The sequence below is a fragment of the Malaya genurostris genome, chromosome 1, assembly GCF_030247185.1.
Source record: "Malaya genurostris strain Urasoe2022 chromosome 1, Malgen_1.1, whole genome shotgun sequence".
Taxonomy (NCBI): Eukaryota; Metazoa; Arthropoda; class Insecta; order Diptera; family Culicidae; genus Malaya; species Malaya genurostris.
This window is the reverse complement of record NC_080570.1, coordinates 154,357,032-154,378,469: the sequence shown is the minus strand read 5'-3', so window position 1 is coordinate 154,378,469 and position 21,438 is coordinate 154,357,032. Positions and strand designations below refer to the sequence as shown.

Here is a 21,438-nt window from a genome sequence, read left to right as displayed (position 1 = left end):
TTGTTATTCATTACAAACAACTAGTATTACACACCATTTCTGTGATCAATTTCTAAAAAACGCCTTAAAACTAGTTTGCCAATTACCATCTGAAATAATCCCAGAAGCCTGACTAGAAAATTTGCTGACATTCGTTATATTTTCCCGCTTCCCGGAGGCTCGGACCTATCGGACTGTAGGACTTTGGACAATCGCGCCTCTCCGACCGACACAAAACATAATCAACAGGGTCACAGCAAAAGATTTTTCCGATAACGGGTCGGTGGCGTTGACAGGCTCTCTCTCTCTCGTTCTGTCTCGTTCCACTGCAACGGAATGCACGACGACGATTTTAGCAACATTCCGAATGAATTCCATGTCGAGGCAGTTGTCCGCGATGTGTTTCTTCAATTTGAATGCAAACTGACTGACCGGGGGATTTTTTTTTTTTGGTTTGGTTGATGAATCTAAAATTTCAATTTCCCGCGCGGATTCGACAACGCCGCGGATACACGGAGGGAAAGGATGTTTTATCATGTTGTGCTCCTGGCACGACGGAGGCATGATGCAGTATGAACGTTTCAAATGTGGAAATTTTTGGAATGGAATGGTGGGACTCCGCTTCGGTTTCTGTCTGTTGTGTGGAGTGAAAGCCGGAGACAGAATCCGGGAAAAATAGATCGAGTTTCTGTGGAAGCCAGAGTCGGTACGTGAAAAAGCGATGACGGAAATGACTAAAAGCTATCCGTGGTCGATAGTCATACTTGATTTACGTACGCAGGCGACAGAGCCGTTCGTTGAGTGCGAATTTTGCATTGTCATCTAGTAGGGAATCACGGTTTTTACGGTGACATCTGACAAGATTGATCGAATTCGGCGCGTAATGTGATTGCGGTCGCCAATTTTGCATTCTAGCATTCCAGCACTACTGTCATTGGTAATTTCCCCTTAATTTACGGCAAAAGTGACACACCTAGTAAACACCAATAACTCACCCGTATTTTTCCTTCAACGAAATGTTCGTGTCCTAGTAGTAGCTTGAGCCGTGATAAGGACCGTTCGTACCGGCTGTTTGTGGTACCCTTTTTGCCACCCCTTGACGAAGCCGACGCCGCCGCCACCGCCGTCGAGGATGGCGCCAGCGTTGCTAGACCTGATGCTGCTGCTGCTGCTGCACTGGTTGTTGCCGATGAAAGAACTGTCGCCCCTGCGATGATGGCTGCCGCCAACGGTACCGTCAGTGCGTCGCGGTGCTGAGGTGAGTTGGCATCCCGCACCAACCGGTCGTCATCTTCGTTGGTTGTTGTTGTTTGCAGGGCAGCCGATATTTGGTGCGGGGAAGACTTGGTTGGTTTTCTACTGCTGCTGCCGCTGCTGTTGTTGTTATTGTTGGAACTATTGCCCCTGTCAGCGTGGTTGCTACTGTCATCAACTCCGTGGCCACTTCGCGTCACCGGCACCGTCACTGCCTCCAGCCTGGACGGGGGCTGTATCTTGCCGAGCGGCCGCTCGTTGATGAACCATTCTAGCCGGGCCGCCGGCAGGGACTCATTTGATATGCAAACAACCTCGAGAAACTCGTCGGCTCCGTAGTACGGTTTCATGTCCAGTATCACCGGGTCGCTTTTGGGTAAATCTGTCCCGAAGAACGAAATATTCACACATTATGCTTTCGACGGATTCTGCCAATTCACGCAAAACAAAAAAAAAACACTCACCTACTACATTTAAATCTCTAGTGACTATCTGAGTGTGGAAAGACGGAGCCGCTTCCGTTATTTCGCAGCTGTACTTCCCACTTGTGTGTGGCTCTGCGTTCAGTAGAATCACGTGACTCGCATTGGAATGATTGACCTGCGTCGAAAGTAGTCAGTCAGCTGTCATCTCATCAAAGAAAACAGAGTAGAAGAGGAAAAAGAAACACTCACATCAACACTGATTCCCGCCTTGGGGAAAATTTTTATCGACGGAATTTCCTTCGACGTGTATCGAAAAAACTCGTGCTTTCCTTTGTACCACTTGACCGAGTACAGATCCTCGTCCGGCAGGTCACACTCGCAAATGAGAATGGCCGAACCGCCCAGGGTCACCGCCGGTGGCACTCGGATGTGAACGCTTTCCAGTCCATGGACGTCGTAGGAAACTGCAAAAAACGAAACAAAAAATGAAAACCGAATATTATAAAACCTTATCGCACACATCGTTTGGAGTTCATGATGAGATACTAGTATTAAATTAACTCCCACTCGGTGAAAATATGAAACCAGCTGATAAACGAGAAAAGGTTGTCTAAATCTCTCTATTCACGTACACCTTGTCCCTCATACATTCGTACCGCCGTACACACATACCAACCCACGATAACGAGCGATGAAATAATACCAAGAAAAAAACCACTTCTGAATCCACCTAGTGGTGTGATAACGTCTTTGTTTTGTCAAACAACCAGTCTCTTTAAGAGAAAATTTTTCCAAGAACGAAATTTCTGACAAAAAATTTCGACAATTAAACATTTGTACTCATTGAGTAAGTCACTTTCTGAATAAAAAATGTGCGGATGGTAAAAAATGCTATTTGTCGGTTACGTCACTTCTGCGATTACGCGTCAACCATATGGTCTTTGCTTTTGATTCACCACCCTATCTTAGTCTCGAACTAGCCTAAACGTTTCGAGATCGTCTCATCCATCTCCAAGAACATTGAACGGAGAGAAAAAATACATTTTGGCGGGTACGTCACTTATAGCATTATGTGTCCAAACACCAAACTGACAGTCATTTAATCTTCTAACTTGATTCACAGCCCAAGACTTGCTTTCAAACGAACATAAGCTTGTGAAAATCGGTGTAGCCATCGCCAATAAAATTGAGCGAAGAAAAGGCCTTTGTCCCACAGGTAGAAATCTAAGAGTGATCTGCAGTCGCCTACAAGGAAGCTTAAATATTTTCAGTGATTATCTGTCAAAATGGAAAATTAAACCAAATGCAGCAAAAACGCAATTAATTATCTTTCCTCATAGACCAAGAACTTCTTTTCTTAAACCAAACAATAATCACATTCTCAAATTGAATGGCTTGGAATTGACATGGTCTGATCAAGCAAAATACTTAGGTTTAACGTATGACAAAAAACTCACTTTCAGGGATCACATTGAAGTAATCCAGGCAAAGTGTAATAAATATATTAAAAAATCCTTAAATCCTCTTATAAACAGAAATTCTAAGCTCTGTCTAAAAAACAAATTATTAATTTATAAACAAATTTTCAGACCAGCCATGATTTATGCAGTACCAATTTGGTCGAGTTGTTGTTCCACCAGGAAGAAAACGCTTCAAAGGATTCAGAATGAAATTCTGAAAATGATTTTGAAGCGTCCTCCCTGGTTTAGTACAAATGAGTTTCACAGACTCACAAATATAGAACCATTAGATGTAATGTCACATAATATTATAAGCAAATTCCGACAAAATTCGATGCAATTCGCTCTCTATATTAGTTAGTAAGTTAGTATATAAGTTCCTTTTCCCCATTACACATAACAAGTAGGTTTAGAATTTTCCTTTGTCGGTTACGTCACTTATACCATTATATCTCCGGAGCCAGAAACAATAACTATTTGATCTTTGGACTTGATCCACAACCAACAAGTAGCTTTCAATCGAGCCCCAGTGTTCTTTGAAAAAATTAACTGAGGGATAAGTGTCGGTTATGCCACTTATACCATTATGTATATCGGAAGTGATAGTCCATCGATCTTCGAATTTGATTCACGACCAAGAAGTTGCTCTGAAAAAAAGATCTAGTTTGTCGAAATCGACTCAGCAACCTCCGAATAAAATGATGGGGAAAGAAATGTCTGTCGGTTACGTCACTTATAACCATTATAGTTTCGGAACCGGAAACGATAGCTATTTGATCTTCGAACTTGATCAACCTTGAATAATCAAAGGAGTTTTCGAAAGAGCTCTAGTTTGTAGAAATCGGCTCAGTCATCTCCGATAAAATAGAGCGCAGAGAAAAAAACTGTGTTTGTGAGTTATGTCACTTATGCCATTATATATGTAGAACCAAAAGCGACAGCCATTTGACCTTCGAACTTGGTCCACAACCAAAATGTAGCTTTCAGTCGAGCCCCTGTTAGTTCAAATCGGCTCGTCATCTCTTAGAAAATAATGGAGGGATAAATGTCGGTTACGCCAATTGTACCATTATATGCCGGAAGTGACAGTCCATTGATCTTCGAATTTGATTCACGCCCAAAAAGTAGCTTTGAAACTAGATCTAGTTTGTCGAAATCGATTCAGCCATCTCCGAGTGAAACGATGGAGGGGAAAAATGTGTTTTGTCGGTTACGTCACTTATACCATTATATCTCATCTCACCAGAAACGATAGCTATTTGATCTTCGAACTTGATTCAAAGCCCAAGCCTTGCTTTCAAACGAACCTAAGCTTGTGTAAATCGGTTCAGCTATCACCGATAAAATCTAATGAAAAATAATGTGTTTTGTCGGTTACGTCCCTTATACCATTGTATCGCTGGAACCAGGAACGATAGCTATTTGAGCTAGTTCAACCTTGAATAAATAATAAATAGCATTCAAAAAAGCTCTAGTTTGTAGACGTCGATTCAATCATCACCGACAAAATTAAGCGGAGAGGATAAAAAAGCGTGTCAGTTATGTCACTTATACTATTGTATATCTGGAACCAGAAGCCATTTGACTTCCGAACTTGAACCACAACAAAAAAGTTGCTTTAAATCGAGCCCCAGTTAGTTGAAATCGATTCTGCCAATTTTGAGAAAATTTATTTTTATTTTACGGAGGCATAAATACGTTTAGTCGGTTACGCCACTTATATATTATACCTTTGAAACCGAATGTGACAGTACTTTGATGTTCGAATTTGATTCACGCCCAAAAAGTAGCTTTGAAACTAGATCTAGTTTGTCGAAATCGACTCAGCCATCTCCGAGTGAAACGATGGAGGGGAAAAATGTGTTTTGTCGGTTACGTCACTTATACCATTATATCTCATCTCACCAGAAACGATAGCTATTTGATCTTCGAACTTGATTCAAAGCCCAAGCCTTGCTTTCAAACGAACCTAAGCTTGTGTAAATCGGTTCAGCTATCACCGATAAAATCTAATGAAAAATAATGTGTTTTGTCGGTTACGTCCCTTATACCATTGTATCGCTGGAACCAGGAACGATAGCTATTTGAGCTAGTTCAACCTAGAATAAATTTTAAGTAGCTTTCGAAAAAGCTCTAGTTTGTAGAAATCGATTCAATCATCACCGACAAAATTAAGCGGAGAGGATAAAAAGGGTGTCAGTTATGTCACTTATACTATTGTATATCTGGAACCAGAAGCCAATAGACCTTCAAACTTGATCCACAAAAAAAGGAGGTTTTGATCGAGCCCCAGTTAGTTGAAATCGACTCTGCCATTTTTGAGAAAATTTATTTTTGATTTATTTTACGGAGGCATAAATGCGTTTAGTCGGTTACGCCGCTTATACCATTATACCTTTGAAACCGAATGTGACAGTACTTTGATTTTCGAATTTGATTCACGACTATAAAGTAGCTTTGAAACGAAATCTAGTTTGTAAAAATCGACTCACCCATCTCCGAGTAAAACGACGAAGGGGAAAAATGTGTTTTGTCGGTTACGCCACTTCTATCGTTATAACTCCGGAACCAGAAACGATAGCTGTTTTATCTCCGATCTAAACCCACCTTGAATAACCAAAAAATAGCTTTCAAAAGAGCTCTAGTTTGTTGAGATCGATTTAGTCATCTCCGATAAAATTGAGCGGAAAAAAAAAGTATTTGTGTCGGTTACGCCACTTATACCATTTTATCTCCAGAACCGGAAGTGACAGTCCATTGAATTTGACTTACGACCAAAAAGTAGCTTTGAAAAGAGATCTAGTTTGTCAAAATCGACTCAGTCATCTCCGAGTAAAACGACGAAGGGGAAAAAATGTGTTTTGTCGGTTACGTCACTTATACCGTTGTGTCTTCGGAACTGGAAACGACATCCATTTGATCGTCGAGCTTAATCCGTAGTCCAAAAACAGCTTTCAAAAAGACTAAGTTTGTTGAAATTGGTTTAGCTCTATTAGTAAATATTCAAATGAAGAGCAAAACTGTTTGTTTTGTCGGTTACATCGCTTATACCAATATTTCTCCGAATACGAAAGCTACAGCCATTTGTTCTTCGAACCTTATTCATAGCTCAAGACTTGCTTTTAAACAAACCTAAGCTTTTGAAAATCGGTTTAACCATAACCGGAAAAATTGAGCGAAACAAATGGTTTTTGTCGGTTATGTCACTTATACCATAATATATCTGGAATCAGAAGCGGCAGCCATTCAAACTTCGACCTTGATCCACGACCAAAAAGTAGCATTCAATCGAGCCGCAGTTAGTTCAAATCGACTTAGCCATCTCTGAAAAAATTAACGTAGGGATAAATGTTGGTTACGCTACTTATACCATTATTTATACCGGAAGTGACGGTTCTTTGATCTTCGAATTTGATTCACGACCAAAAAGTAGTTTTGAAAAGAAATCTAATTTGTCAAAATCGACTCAGCCATCTCCGAGTAAAACGACGAAGGGAAAAATGTGTTTTGTCGGTTACGTCCCTCATACCGTTATATCTCCGGAACTAGAAGCGACATCCATTTGATCATAGAGCTTAATCCACAGTCCAAAAACAGCTTTCAAAAAGACTAAGTTTGTAGAAATCGGTTTAGCCATATTCGAGAAAATTTAAATGAAGAGTAAAATAATTTGTTTTGTCGGTTACGTCACTTTTACCAATATTTCTTCAAATACGAAAGCTACAGCCGTTCGTTCTTCTATATTTGTAGAAATTGGTTCAGTCATCTCCGATAAAATTGAGCGAAGAGGAAAAAATGTGGGTGGGAAATGTCAGAGACATAACCAGATGACCTGAATACAAAAAAAGGATGGTGCAGTTTCTTTGATACTATAGCATCTGAATTATGGACCTGGAATTACGGAACCGACTGCTAGAGTCGGGTACTGAACCCGGGTTCAGAAAATGAACTCGGATACTAAATTCTGAACCTGAATTTAGGAACTGAATGTCGAATCTGTAATCCGGACCTGAATTTTGAAGCTAGATTCTAGACCTGAGACTGAATTCAAGATGTGGACTATTGGACTGATCGCTGAATTGGAATACTGGAACAGAATTAGTTAACTGAATTTGAGATCTGAATTTCGGCTCAGAACTGACTTCTGAACCTGAATCCTTGCACTGAGCTCCGTATCTAAATTTTAATTTGAAAATTCCGATTCAGAATTCAATTTACGAATTCGGATCCGAAATTTCGGAGTTCATTTAAAAAATCTTTAGAACCAAATTCCTAAATAAAGTTGCACTTCTAAAATTGTAGAACTGAATTTGGAAACCAAATTCTAGACCTATATTCGGGATCTGAATTCTGGACCTGGGCTATGGAATGCATAGTAAAGTAGTAAAGTAAGACGTATTCACGTCAAAAGCGCTTCATCGGTTACGTCACTCATACCATTCTATCCCCTGAACCGGAAAGGGCAATCAATTGTTCTTCTAAATGGATCCACAGCCAAAAAGAAGCTTTCAGTCGAGTCCAAGATTATTGAATTCTGCTCAGCCATCTTCGAGAAAATTTGGCGGAGAGAATAATATTACGTTTGGTCGGTTACGTCACTAGTGCCAACATATCACCGGAACTGGAAGTTGATCTTCGAACTTGATTCACAACCCAATTGTAACTTTCAAATGCGCCTGAGATTAGTAAAATCTGTTAGGCCAGAGCCGAGAAAATTGAGCGGAGAGAAAAAATGCCTTTAGTCGGTTACGTCATTTATACCATTTTATCTTTGCATCCTGAAACGACAGCCATTTGATCTTCAAACTTGGTTCACAACCCAAAAGTAATTTACAAACGAGCTCAAGCTGGTTGAAACTGTGTGCCTAAGTAATTTAGCGGAGAGACAAATATGTTTTGTTGTTTACGTCACTTATGTCATTATATCTTTGGAACCAGACGTGGCAGTCATTTGATCTCCGAGCTAGATTCACATCTTCAAACAAGCTTTTAAATGAGCTAACCTTTGTTCATATCGACTTAGCCATCCGCGAGAAAATTGAACGGAGAGGAAAAAGCATTCTGTCGGTTACGTCACTTATGTCATTATATCACCAGAAGTTAATCTTCGAACTTGATTCACAACCCAATAGTAATTTTCAAACGCGCCTAAGCTTAGTACAATCCGAGAAAATTGAACGGAGAGAGAAAAATGCGTTTAGTCGGTTACGTCATTTATACCATTATATATCCGGAACTGGGAAAACTTCCGGAGCAACCAATTAATCTTCGAATTCGACTCATTGCTTGATACTAGCTTCTAAAAGAGCTTAAGCTTGTGATCATCGATTACGCCACCGCCGAAAACATTTGGCGGAGAAAAAAAACCTTTTGTCGTTTATGTCATTTGTACCATTATATCCGGAACTGGAAGCGACTATCATTTGATCTTTGAATTTGATCCACAATTAAAAAGTTGTGCTCCAGTAGGAATCATCTCAGTTGTCTCCGAGACAATTTAGTGGAGAGAAATTTTTTTTAATCCTCGTCGAGCTGAATCGAATAGTTTATAGCTAACATATAGGAGTCTCCGAATATCCAAACTCAAAAGTCGTCTTTTTTTAGCAATTCTATTACCTTTCTATAGATAAAAGCAAAAAAAAAGATAAATGTGGAAAGGTAAAAGCACCCTCCATAAGTCCTCCATCGAGTGCGCTTCGAATGAAAATATTTTTACATTCTACCATTTGTAGGTAGTTGAATGAGTGCGAGTTTAGGCAATATAATGATGCCCCATCGAGAGTGCCTGTGTTGTGCCCCCGGTATCCGAATCCCTTCATGTTCCGGCTCAAGTGGATTTTCGTGCGCTCTCGTCATCAGTTTTGGGCCAAATTTACACGAATCATCGCCTGGCATGTGCGGCACAGAAAAGATAGAAGCAGAAAAAAAATCGTTTCGAGGCCGGGATGAAAATCGTTCGAGTGGGTCTAAATCGTCTAATCTGTCTATCTATCGAAACAACATTGGGAGTAAAAGCTGTTTTTATTTATTTTCTCTTTTCATTACTGCGTCATGGAAGCTACTTTGTAGTCGGTTTTTCAGAGAGCGATGTGATTCCCGGTATTTATATTTTTAGGATTAGAGTTTTTTACGGGGGCGATATCGCGTCTAATTTTCCCGATGGCATCCTCATATGGAGATGCAATGCAAACCCGCTAAGCTTTGAGCCGATTCCCGAATGGTGTTTTTAAGTGAATAGTTTTGAATTCAATATCCAGACTCAAACCTGTGAAATCATAGAACTGCTCTTCCATTGAGCTACCCTGGCAATGTAGGATGCATGACTAAATTAATGTTTTGAAAAAAAAATACATGAAACCAATTGCAATTAGATGTATTGTTGACTAAATATTCCTATAAATGGGTTTTTGGAGACACTTTGAAATTGTTTCGTCATTTTTGGAAAAAAAAACTTCTGAAAGGAAATTTGTAATTTTTGATAAGAGTGATGGAACAATTTTCTCCAATCTGAAACCTGAAATGGTCAGTATTTCGCTTAGATCAAAACTTTCAACAACTCGGATTTCCTTTGATCAGCAAACAAGAATTTGCTTCCCAATAATATAATTTGACTCGGAAAACGTGAAAAACGGCAGTGGTCAAATTTGATTGTAGCTAATTGAATACTTCAAACGATGTGTCATAAAAAGACACCGTCGAACAATACGCGAAAAGGCTCCTGAAACAGAGCAAATACGATAAAAAAAATTAATGGGTTTCAACATTTGCCAAAAAAAAACCTGCATTTTTTTTTATTAAACCACGTTTCCAGTTTGTTGAATCTATTATTCAACTGTCAAATTTTCATCAATTTTTTTTTTTCAGATTGCGCATTGCGACATTTTTTATGTGCCTTCGTTTCCTCCTCACTTGCATTTGTTATCATCATATTCTCAGTGCAATTAAAAGTATCTGCAGTTTAGTCAAAACAGTCATGGAACGGGTGCCCATTTGAAAAGACACCTCCGGAGGCGAACTGACTCTGAGACGTCGTCTTTTTATCGTCTTTCTATCCGGCAAAGTCAGCACCGAAAATGAAGGTGATGATTAAAGATGGGATCATCCCTTCCCGAGCTTGTCACTAATTTCCCGAGCAGCTTTCCGCTAAGCAGACGCTCCGCAAAGATGACAAGACTGCAGTCCTGTTTAATTGCATGACACCCAGCAGAGAGTTATTGCCCGGATCACTGGTGGATTGCTCAAAGCTTCAAGCTTTGCGTTTCTTATCGACTTCCAGTGTAATTAGTGAAGTATGATTACGAGTCGGTTTTGTACGGATCACAGTCAATGAACTTTTCGTTTTATTTTTCATTGCTTTCGGTCGATTCCAATTCGTTGGTTTAAAATGAAATGGTTCAGTTTTAAAATGATTGATATAAAATAAATTATAGGATAAAAGTTCCGAATTTAGGATTGGTAAGCGAGTAACTCTCGCCGATGATAACGCAATTAGGTGAATAATTTGTTACTAATAAGTTACGGTAATTTTGAATTTATAACTCATTTTCAGAAAAAAAAAATTTTGAGTACTTTGATAAAATCATATGAAGTTAATGAAGTACCACGTAAGTTGTACTCCTTAATTAGCTTGAAAACAAATCGAAACCCAGTAGATAGTTTGTTGCTAATAGGTTACGGTAATTTTGAACTTGTTACTCATTTTTTATATTTTTCTTCGAGTACTTCGCTTATAAACTTATCCGAAGTTAACGAAGTACTCGAAAAAAATAGAGCTTCAAGTAACCTCTACCGTAACTAAGTAGCCACTAATTAGCAACAAACTATCCACTGGGATTCAATTAGCTTTCAAGCTTATTTGGGAGGAGTGTTTCGTTCTCTTCATATAAACTTACCGAAATATTTTAAAAAAATGAGCAATAAATTCAAACTTACCGTAACTAATTAGCAACTAGTAATCAACGAAATATTCACTGGGTTTTGATTTTTTTATTTGGGAAGAGTGCTTCGTTAACTTTATATGAACTTAGCAAAGTACTCGAAAAAAGAAAATAAAATTGAGCTGTAAACTCAAAACCACCGTTACTAATTAACAACTACTAAGCAACAAACTATCCACTGGGTTTGGATTTTATTCAGGAGGGGAACTGCGTTAACTTCACATAAAGTAGCGAAGTACTCAAAAGATAAAAATGATTGACCATTAAATTCAAAATTCCGTGACTATTTAGCAACTTATTAGCGCCTAATAAGTAGCAAATTACTCACTTGGTTTTGAGCTGTTTTTAAATTTTGAGAGAGCTGCTTTGGTAATTGCATATGAAACTTGCGAAGTACACGAAAATATAAAGTAAAATGGAGATTTTAATTTAAAACCACCTAATTAGCAACTAATAAGCAACAAATTTTCCTCTGAGTTTTGATTTATTTTCAAGCTTATTTGGGAGGGGTATTTCGTTAACTTCATATGAACTTAGTGAAGTACTCAAAGAAAATTAAGTAACAAATTCAAGTTTTCCGCAACTAATTAGTAACTCATATGCAACAATTTATTCACTGGGTTTCAATTTGTTTTCAAGCTTATCTTGGAGGGGAACTTCTTCAACTTCATTAAACTTGGCGAAGTACTCAAAAAAATGAACTAAGCAACAAATTCAAAATTGCCTTAACTAATCAGCAACAAATTATTCACTGGGTTTTGATTTATTTTCAAGCTTATTTGAGAGGGGTACTTCGTTAACTTCATATGAACTTAGCGAAGTACTCAAAAAAAAATTAATCAACAAATTCAACATTTCCGCAACTAATTAGTAACTCATATGCAACGATTTATCAACTGGGTTTCGATTTGTTTTCAGGCTTATCTTCTTGAACTTCATTTAAACTTGGCGAAGAACTCTAAAAAAATAAAAAAAATAAATTGAGCAACAAATTCAAAATTATCTTAACTGATTAGCAACTGATTAGCAACAAACTATCCACTGGGTCTTGATTTATTTTCAAGCTTATTTGGGAGGGGAACTTCGTCAACTTCATTTAAACTTAGCCTGATTGAACAAATTCAAAATTCCGTAACTATTTAGCAATTAATAAGCGCATAATAAGTAACAACTTATTCACTGGGTTCTGAGAACTGCTTCGTTAACTGCATATGAACTTAGCGATGTACACAAAAATTATATGAAGGTTTTAATTTAAACCCACCGTAACTAATTGGCAACAAATTATCCACTGGGTTTTGATTGGTTTTCAAGTACTCAAGGGTACTTCGTTAACTTCATATGAACTTAGCGAAGTACTCGAAAAATAAAAAATGATTGAACAACAAATTCAAAATTCCGTAACTATTTAGCAACTTATTAGCGCCTAATAAGTAGCAAATTATTCACTGGGCTTTGAGTTGTTTTTAAGCTTAACTAAGAGTGCTGCTTCGTGGACTGCATATGAACTTAGCGAAGTACACGAAAGTTATGTGGAGGTTTTAATTTAAACCCACCGTAACTAATTAGCAACTAATAAGCAACAAATTATCCACTGGGTTTTGATTTGTTTTCAAGTTTATTTGGGAGGGGTACTTCGTTAACTTCACATGAACTTAGTGAAGTACTCGAAGGAAATTAAGCAACAAATGCAACATTTCCGTAATTAATTAGTTACTCAAATGCAACAATTTATCCACTGGGTTTAGATTTGTTTTCAAGCTTATCTAAGAGGGGAACTTCGTTAACTTCATTACAACTTAGCGAAGTACTCATAAAAATTATTAGCAACTTAATACCAACAAACTATCTACTGTTGTTCACACTAAAACGAAAAAACTTGTTTTAATCCACCTAGTGGTGTAAAGGTGCCTTTCTCATATTACCGTGAAATTCGCAAAAACAACTGTTCTTTGAATAGAAATAGGAAAATTTGTTCGGACCTAATCTCACAAACTCTACAAATCCTGCTTATCCTGTAGTTCCGGGAATAGTATCCAGAACAAATTTAGAAACTCCGTATGAAACTGTAAGATTTTTTCTTTGGACATAAGTTTGTGAAAATCGATTTGGCCATCTTGAAGAAAAGTGAGTGAGATCTTTCGGCAGTTTTTAATCACCATTTCCAATTCTTTCGAAACCGGATTCAGATGACTGGAATAACTGAAATTGATTCGTTTGCCAGCAACCAATATGACCTCCAAATAAGAACAGTTTTGAATCTATTTCGATAAAACCAATTAAACGAAATTTAACAAATGAAAGGAACCTGCGTTTCTGTTACTTCTGCGTATGTAAGTATTACCCCGGCTTTACATTTTTTTATTCTTTCGGTCGCACTCATAAAATAGCAAAAAAAAATATCAACCGCAGCACCGTCTTTTACCAATATCACACACCAGTAGCAGACACCCGTAACCGTTTCGTTTTCTTTATAGCGTGTACGAAATAGAACAAAATACGCATCGTTCGTTTTGTGTTTTCTTCTTCCACGTTACACGGTATTGTATTGTCATTCTATATGCCAGTTTGAAAGCTTCCACACTCATCGTCCTGTAACTGCGGAACCGGAAGTTGGATCCGGATGAAATTTCACAGTAGCTTCAAAAATAATATGAGCATTAATCTGTGAAAATCGGTTCAACCATCGCAGAGAAATCGAAGTGAATTCTATTTTTGGAGTTTTACATCGCCACTTTCGGTGCATCCGGAATTGGAAAAGGGGGACCTGGAAGTGCCGAATTAAGTTTTTATGCCCACAAACTAAGAAGCTTTGCAAACTTGAAAAAAAAGATCAGACAGTGTTATGGGATTTTTACCTGTTTTTGACCATCGTTCGTGAGAAAAATACTAATGAAAGCGTGATCTTTAGTTCCGGAACCAGAAGTCGGATCCAGATAAAATTTCAACAAATTTTTAGAAAACTATATAACCTTTCATTTGAATCTTAGTTTGCGAAAATCAGTTGAGCTGTTCCAGAGATAATTGAGTGCGAACTTTTTCTCAAATTTTCACATATTACCTTATAACTCCGGAACTGGAAGTCGGATCCAAATGAAATTCAATAGCAGGCTATGGAATCGTAATACCTTTTATTTGAATCTTAGTTTGTGAAAATCGGTTTAGCCCTTTCCTCCGGGCCTCGGTTAAAAAGTTGTTTTTCACAGTGATTGCATAGCCTTTCTATATAAGAGAGGCAAAAATCTATCAGGTTGAGACTCAAACACACGACGTTGTCAGGTCGGTATTTCATCTTTCGAATCGAGATGGATAAAATTCAACTCGCTCAAAATAAAGTTACTCAACACAATAAACCTGAGCCGGTGCCACATGAAAGCATCCTTTCCAAAGCACACCACTGGAAAAGGATAATTCATTCCCCGTCATCTAACTTGCAACTATGGAAAGCTGGGTCCCATTAGAGTAATTTAAGAAGGAAAAAGAAAACAAAGTATCTTCAGCAACGGCGGCCTCGCTGCTTACCGAACTGGACCTTTCATGCTACGATTATTTACGACTTTCGCCATGGCCTTCCGCCTTCCGTTGTTCCGTTGATCCCCTACTGGACCCAAAACCCCGGTCGATGGGGCGAAGTGTAAGCTTTTGAATAATGATTCTTCGCGTGGCGTCCTACAAAATTCTTACTTCCTTTCGCTTTTTTGAATGGATCACTAGAAACGGGAATTGAAGCACAATTTGGGTTCATTTGAAAACCGAATTATGGGAAAAATTTTGTTCACAATTGCGTGGATGATTCGGTGAATCATTTGTCGCTTGAATGCAAATAATGAACAAGTAATCAGTACCGCGAGAATGGAACTTGGTTCTTAACTTTCCTATTTAGTTTCATTCCACCCCGACGGTAGAGCGGATCTCTGAGCAAACATCGGTACTTCGGCGGTGTCATACTCCTCCCTCCCCACTCCTCAAATTTACCTTCCGATGAGAATGTAACATGACAGCTGCAAAACGCAGAAAGTTTGAACGTGGAACAGATATTCATATTTTCGGTTCCTCCAGTTATGTTCGGTATGACACAACTTCTGCCACATGACTAAAAACTGAAATGCCATACCCGAACATTGAAACTCATTACTTTCCCATGCGCGCACGAGCTCCCGCTCGAAACTCTCCCGACGAACCACCACCCACCCACCGTTTGTCTAATAACGTCTACTTATTTGCATTTCGACTTTCCGGTGACGCCGAACGTGAGCAAACTTTCTCGCACCCCGCCCGAAGTTAATTTAATGAAAATTCTTTCGCGCAAAAACAGCAGTCATTATCAGTGGAAAGTGGCAGCCATTGCCGTTTGCTCCGTGCCCGTGTGACGCCCGCGTTACCGACCCGACCCGACCCGATCCGATCGCTCGTATCGTTGCCATTCCTGATGTCTAATTTGTAATTTAAATTAGTATCAATTATAGAAATTTGCTGCTCGTCATTCCATTTGAACTGTCAAAAGCTCTTGAGCAAAAGAGAGAAAAAAAGGTTTCCCATTCCCAGCACAGTTCGACCGACGGAGACAATTGTTTTCGAAGGTCGCTCCCGAGTTCCTCGAGCACACGCGAATCACACTCGGTTCGGGTGGGTGGAGAGGAGGACCGGAGAACCTCAGAAATGATACGTGCTTCGATGAGCTCGGTGCCACCAAGTGGTGTGTAACTTCCATTCGACAGTAAATTACGGCATTCTTGGAATTCCCTTCCGATTGCGGTACGAGAGAGAGTTGCCTGCCAGCCGTCGAGAAAATGAGGTGGGATTGATTTTAGCTCGAAACTCACGAAGTACGACAAGACGGTAGGAAACTGGAATGCTAGCGATTCTTGCGGTCGACTAATTAGATTCCGACGGGATTTATCCGTTATGGGTTATTGGCTGGATTGGAATTTTCTTGCGAGTTACGTTTTACGGAATTATTGTGATCGAGAGATTGAATTTCGTTGGACCGAATCGATTAACTCGTCCGAGGCAGTATGAGTTCATAAAAATGTAACTACTTTGAATAGAATATGCACGATAACGCAACACCACATCTATGGCAAGAAGCCAAATCAGGTCAGAATGGCGCGAGGGAGCGTCATGGCTGAGTAGGAATGGTAACACTCGCTTCTTCAGGCATTTTGTACGGAATATTCCTTTGTTTACCGTTCCGGTAGTGATGAAGCTTTTGGCTTGCTCGACCACAGGTACATATTGCCTGCCAAAACAACTATTTTTAGAGAAACTTGACCTTTTTCTTCGGTCTGAAATGCTCTTCTACGCCGTTTCCTTGCATGGCAGTATCAAAAAACATTCCGGAAGTTGCTTAAAGCCTTCCTGCTCATAAGTTTCATCGCCTGTTATAACTTCGTCAAATATTCACGATACAATTAGTGAGCCCGTGTTTTAGTTGTCACATTCTGTTTATAATTACGGTTCAGGAAAATCAAAAAATCTTTCGATTTGAGTGTCTGAAGGAAAAAATTAAAATTTAAGAGTCGACGAATACAAAACCTCAAGATTTTAAGCCTCCATAGGACTGGAAGACCACAAATGAAAAACTCCAATTCGAATTCCAAGTAGAAAACAAACAAAAAAATAGGTCATAAACCAGAAGTAGAGTCGGGTTTGTGGAATTCGGAAATCTAGAACTCTCGCATTCTTGGACTATAGAACTCTTTGACTTTTACACTGTTACTGGTTTTATGACTGTTAGACAATTTTACTCTTTGGGTTTTAGAATCTTGTACACTTGGTTTTCTGGACACCTGGGGAATTGGGGTCCTGAATTCAATAGGATCAACTCTCAGTACATAGGGAGTTTGATGAACTGTTGTTTCTAGCAGATGACGATCGTGACGTTTTCTAGCCAATGGCGGAACTTGATTTTTACATCCAATGATTCACCGTTTAAAGTTTTCGTTGATAAGGTACTGTCATTCAATTTCAGAATCAGTATGTGTCATTTAGCTGAAGCGTTAAATTTTGTGGCGAATAAAGTGTTTTTGCGATAAATTCTTTTTTCATTATTTCAATGTTAAAAAAACAGCCGCGCAAAGTCATCGTATTTTGATAGCGTATGGTGAGCATGCTCCAACTTAGCGAACGTATCGGAAATGGTTTGCATGATTCATGCAAAATTTGAATTGGAAGACGAAGAACAAGCGCGACCAACGTTTGAAGAACTAGATGAATTGCTTGATCAAGACCCGCTGTAAATGCAAAAAGAGTTTGCAAAGTCATTCGAATTTATTCAATCAGCCATTCGACAACGTTTGAAAGCAACAGGAATGATCAGGGAGGGTAAGCAATTGGGCGCCGTATGAATTGAAGCCAAGAGACGTTGAAACATCGTTTCTTCGCGTGCAAACAACTGCACCAACGGCACAAAAGTAAAGTTTTTTTCCCATCGAATCGTTACTAGCAATGTAAAGTGGATCCATTACGAAAATCCAAAACATCGAGATACGTATGGATACCCCGGTCATGCATCATCAGCGACGGCCGTTCAGAATATTCATAGCCTGAGGTTAATGCTCTGTACATGGTGAGATCAGCTAGGTGTGGTGTATTGTGAGCTGCTGTAACCGATTGGAAGGTTGACGGGGAAGGTCTACCGATGACAATTAATGCGTTTAAACCGAGCATCGGAAGAAGTAATATTGCAGCATGACAACGTTCGCCCACATGTTGCACAGTTGGTAAAAACATACTTAAAATTGCTCAAATAGGACGCACTACCTCAACCACCGTATAATCTAGATATTTCCCCTTCCGATTGCTATTTGTTTCAGTCAATGCATGAAATCAGTTGTAACAGTTCGTTGTAAATAAGAAAAGATATTTGCTTGTGTGGATTTCAGTAACAATGAAGTAATTATTTGGATGGGTTTTTTTGATTACACTTATTTCGTATCATCAATACAATAGAAGAATTTGGCGTTCTGCACGTCGAGCATATCAGTCAATGAATCCGCTTCGACGTTGCAACTGAGACAGCAATTTGTTTTCGATTTCCAAACGTGACAGAGAGAACAACAAATCTCAGATCTGAACTGAGTAGTTCACTTTCTTCTTGAATCTGCGCAGTAATTCTTGTGCACGGAAACTACACTAACACAGCGACAAGAGATACTGGAAATTTTAAGTTGGATGTATATGAGATGTGTGTAAATACACGCAATTTCGGTGCACAAGGCCAAGTGCTCGAGTTCAGGGCGCCATGTACTGAATGCGAATGACAACGCAGTTAATTCCTTGAGTTTGACCTGTTGTGTAGTACACGAGGTGCACATAATGACGAAACGCCACTGGTCAGAAAAAAGAAAAAAGCAGTGGCTAATGACAATAACATGAATTTTGAATTTTTAGCCAAATTTTTTGCACCAAATTTTGAAAAAAACTGCGCAAACTAATTTAGATTCGAACCTAATACATTTATTGGATATTTAACTTTGTTGAAGCAGGAATTTTCAACTATAGGACTTCTGATTTTCGGATTCTCAAAATTGTCAAACTTTTGGCAAGAAATGCTAAAACTAAGGAGTGTATCGAAAAAAACCTATCCACATACATTTGTGTTGTACGCATGTATTTGTGATTGGTTTTCATGCTCAGATCACAGCATGCTGTGCGTTTGGCTGTCAGCTTTCGTTTGTTTACTTGTTTGTGCGGTTGAAATTCTGCCTTTTTAAAATGTCGCGTATTGAAAAGGAAGTGAAAATTAAGGTTCTGGACACATGGCTAAATGAGAAGGGTATTACTATTCGAAAATTGGCGAAGCGGTTTGGAATTCATCATGCCAGTGTTAAAACCATCATTAATGGGTTTGACGAACACCATTCACCCGGTTCTTTCAACCCGAAACTGGACCAGAAAGTGGTAACTCTAATCATGAAGAACAAATCAATGTCCATACGTGATTTGGCCAAAAAAGCAAGAACGAGTGTCGGAATGATCCAGCGTATCAAGAGGCGAAATCACCTAAAGACCTACAAGAAGCAGAAAATCTCTAAACAAAGTGTGGAAAAGAAGGAGTGAGCAGCAACAAGGGCTCGAAAATTGTATTCGCGTCTTTTGCAGTGTCTGGATGCATGCGTTTTGATGGATGATGAGACTTATGTAAAGGAGGACTCAAAAACCCTTCCAGGTTCACAATACTTTACTATCGTCGTTGGGGAGGATATGAGCGATACGGACAGGTCGATTCAAGTGGCGAAAGGTACCGGTATGGCAAGCAATATGTTCTTGAGGTTTAAAGTCAACAATTTTTTACACTACCGGAACTATAAATGCCGAAATCTATCGACTTGTCCGGAACTTGATGAAGAGCGTTCGATTAAACGTTCGAAAATTCGTTAAGGAATAACTTAACTCAAGTTTAATCTCGTACAATAGAGGATAAATTTTAAGTTTGAATAAAATATCGTTTTTTATCATAATTTGAAAGAAAAATTTGTTGATAGCTTATTTTCGATACACTCCTTATGCAAGTGACGCATTTGAAAGTTCGCAAAACTCAGAGTATATGCGATTACCGATGTTCGGATGTGTGGATACAACATGTCAATTTTATTCGTATTCGCGTCATCCAGTTATGACTCTGATATTACCCTCCCGCTTTTTTTACACAAGATTTTTATTGTGTTCCGGAAAACGAATGCTTTTCGTAGCTGAACATCAGCCTAGGATCGTATATCTGATGCGAAACTTGACCTTCTGTTGCGAAAGATCACCTAGTTATGGACCGTTTCTTCTCTCACTCAAATTGTCCAACGCCTACAAATGTTGCAGCAGTACTGTACGGATTGCGATTCGAACTGGAACTTCTATACTTATCCAGCGGAAAAATGGCGAGTTTGACATATCATCCAACTGCTTAGGATATACTTTTATATTAAGGGGTTAGCGTGTGGTTTGTGCTAAAGGAACATAGTCGATTTTGTTTTCCTTTTACGTTTCGTCTTCGACTCGTCAGTGCATAACAGCTTATGTTGGACTGTTATGCAACCAAGCAGTTCAACAATAACCGCCAACCGTTTGTAAATCTTGTAACCTATGTTTGACGTAGTTATCTGTTAGAAGATAATCTCTTAATAAGACGCAGTTCTAGGATTACGAAAGCAATTTCGTTCTGATCTATGTCGTATTCGGAATTCGCTCGCCTATTATACAGCAAAAATATATATAAATCTTCCAATCGGAGAATTTTCTGCCCGGCGCTCCAATTAATCAAACGGACATTCCCGTATTGGTTCGAATCCATGTCGTAAATTTCAGTTTTTTTTGTTTCACCCAAGGCTAGGGTTATTAATAGCTCGGACCGGGCAGAACTGATGTGGCAGCAGCCAGTTGCTACATGGCGTCGACCCGGAACGCAATTGTCCCTTCCGTTTCTGCGAGCTCCCACTTCCGGAAACGACATTTCGGTTGAACTTACTTATGATGGTCTCTACATAATTCAACTCTCCTTCTCCCTCATCATCCCCCTCCTCCTCCGTTGGTCGTTCGGTTCCAAAATCCGGCCGCCCGGTTTCTATTGGCACAATCTTTTGCAATATTTTTTCCGGACTCAAATTAGGAGTGATGGATGTCGCCGATTTCAGCTCTTGCTGATTGGATTACCACACACACACACACACCGTTCACGAAAGCGTCACCCGGAAAAGTGACCCTCGCATATTCAGGTGTTAATCAGGTGAGCGTCGCCAACCCGAACACTGTCACCGTAAATCATATTCCGGAAACGGCCGGTTAGTGCAAATGCAAATCGCTACTGTCACGGAGCCAACAAATTCCGCAATCAACAGCGCTCTGGCTAGCGCCAACATTAATATGATAAATGTGCTTGTTTTCGCAATGCCCCGAGAGGTCACAGTTACCATTTATGGTTTACTTGTTTGCGACGGGGTTTTAGCCCATGACAGTCAAGTAGACCCCTTGAATGAGAAGCCCTTAATATTCAATTGGTTAAAGCTGTTTCTGTGATGTACTAAGACCAATTTCGGTTCCCTGCGGTGGAACGAGCAATAAACAAATAGGATCTGAAAGCCGGATATCCCGCCGGAGTCGATTAGCCTGATGTATAATAAATGAAATTGTTTTTGGCACTAACGCGAAGTAGTCAAAACAGTAGAAGTAATGGCACTCAGGAATTCTCAGTGAAATATTCGTTTGCAAGCAGGCGAACTCCCTCCCATGTTTGGAATCACAAAATATTAAAGATACCGAAATACCGAGTGTTATGCTGTGCAGTCGGTTCTTGATCCGGCCCCTAGCAACGCGTGCAAGTTGGCCAACCAACCATTTCTCCGATGGTACCGGGATGCTCTTTCCTTTTATTTTTGTTTAGTGCGGTTTAAT

The 21,438-nt window shown here is 39.3% G+C and overlaps 1 protein-coding gene across 2 annotated transcripts in view; it reads right to left on the bottom strand.

Moving 5' to 3' along the window:
* Positions 1-21,438, bottom strand: part of LOC131426256 (protein abrupt-like) — a 116,647-nt gene that overhangs the window by 22,093 nt on the left and 73,116 nt on the right. For both annotated transcript variants that reach the window (XM_058588856.1, XM_058588855.1), the window contains exons 3-5: positions 1,908-2,122; positions 1,698-1,833; positions 975-1,615 (exon numbers count right to left, since the gene is read on the bottom strand). In XM_058588856.1, coding sequence (XP_058444839.1) covers positions 975-1,615; positions 1,698-1,833; positions 1,908-2,122 — 992 coding nt within the window. The remainder of the gene's footprint in view (positions 1-974; positions 1,616-1,697; positions 1,834-1,907; positions 2,123-21,438) is intronic.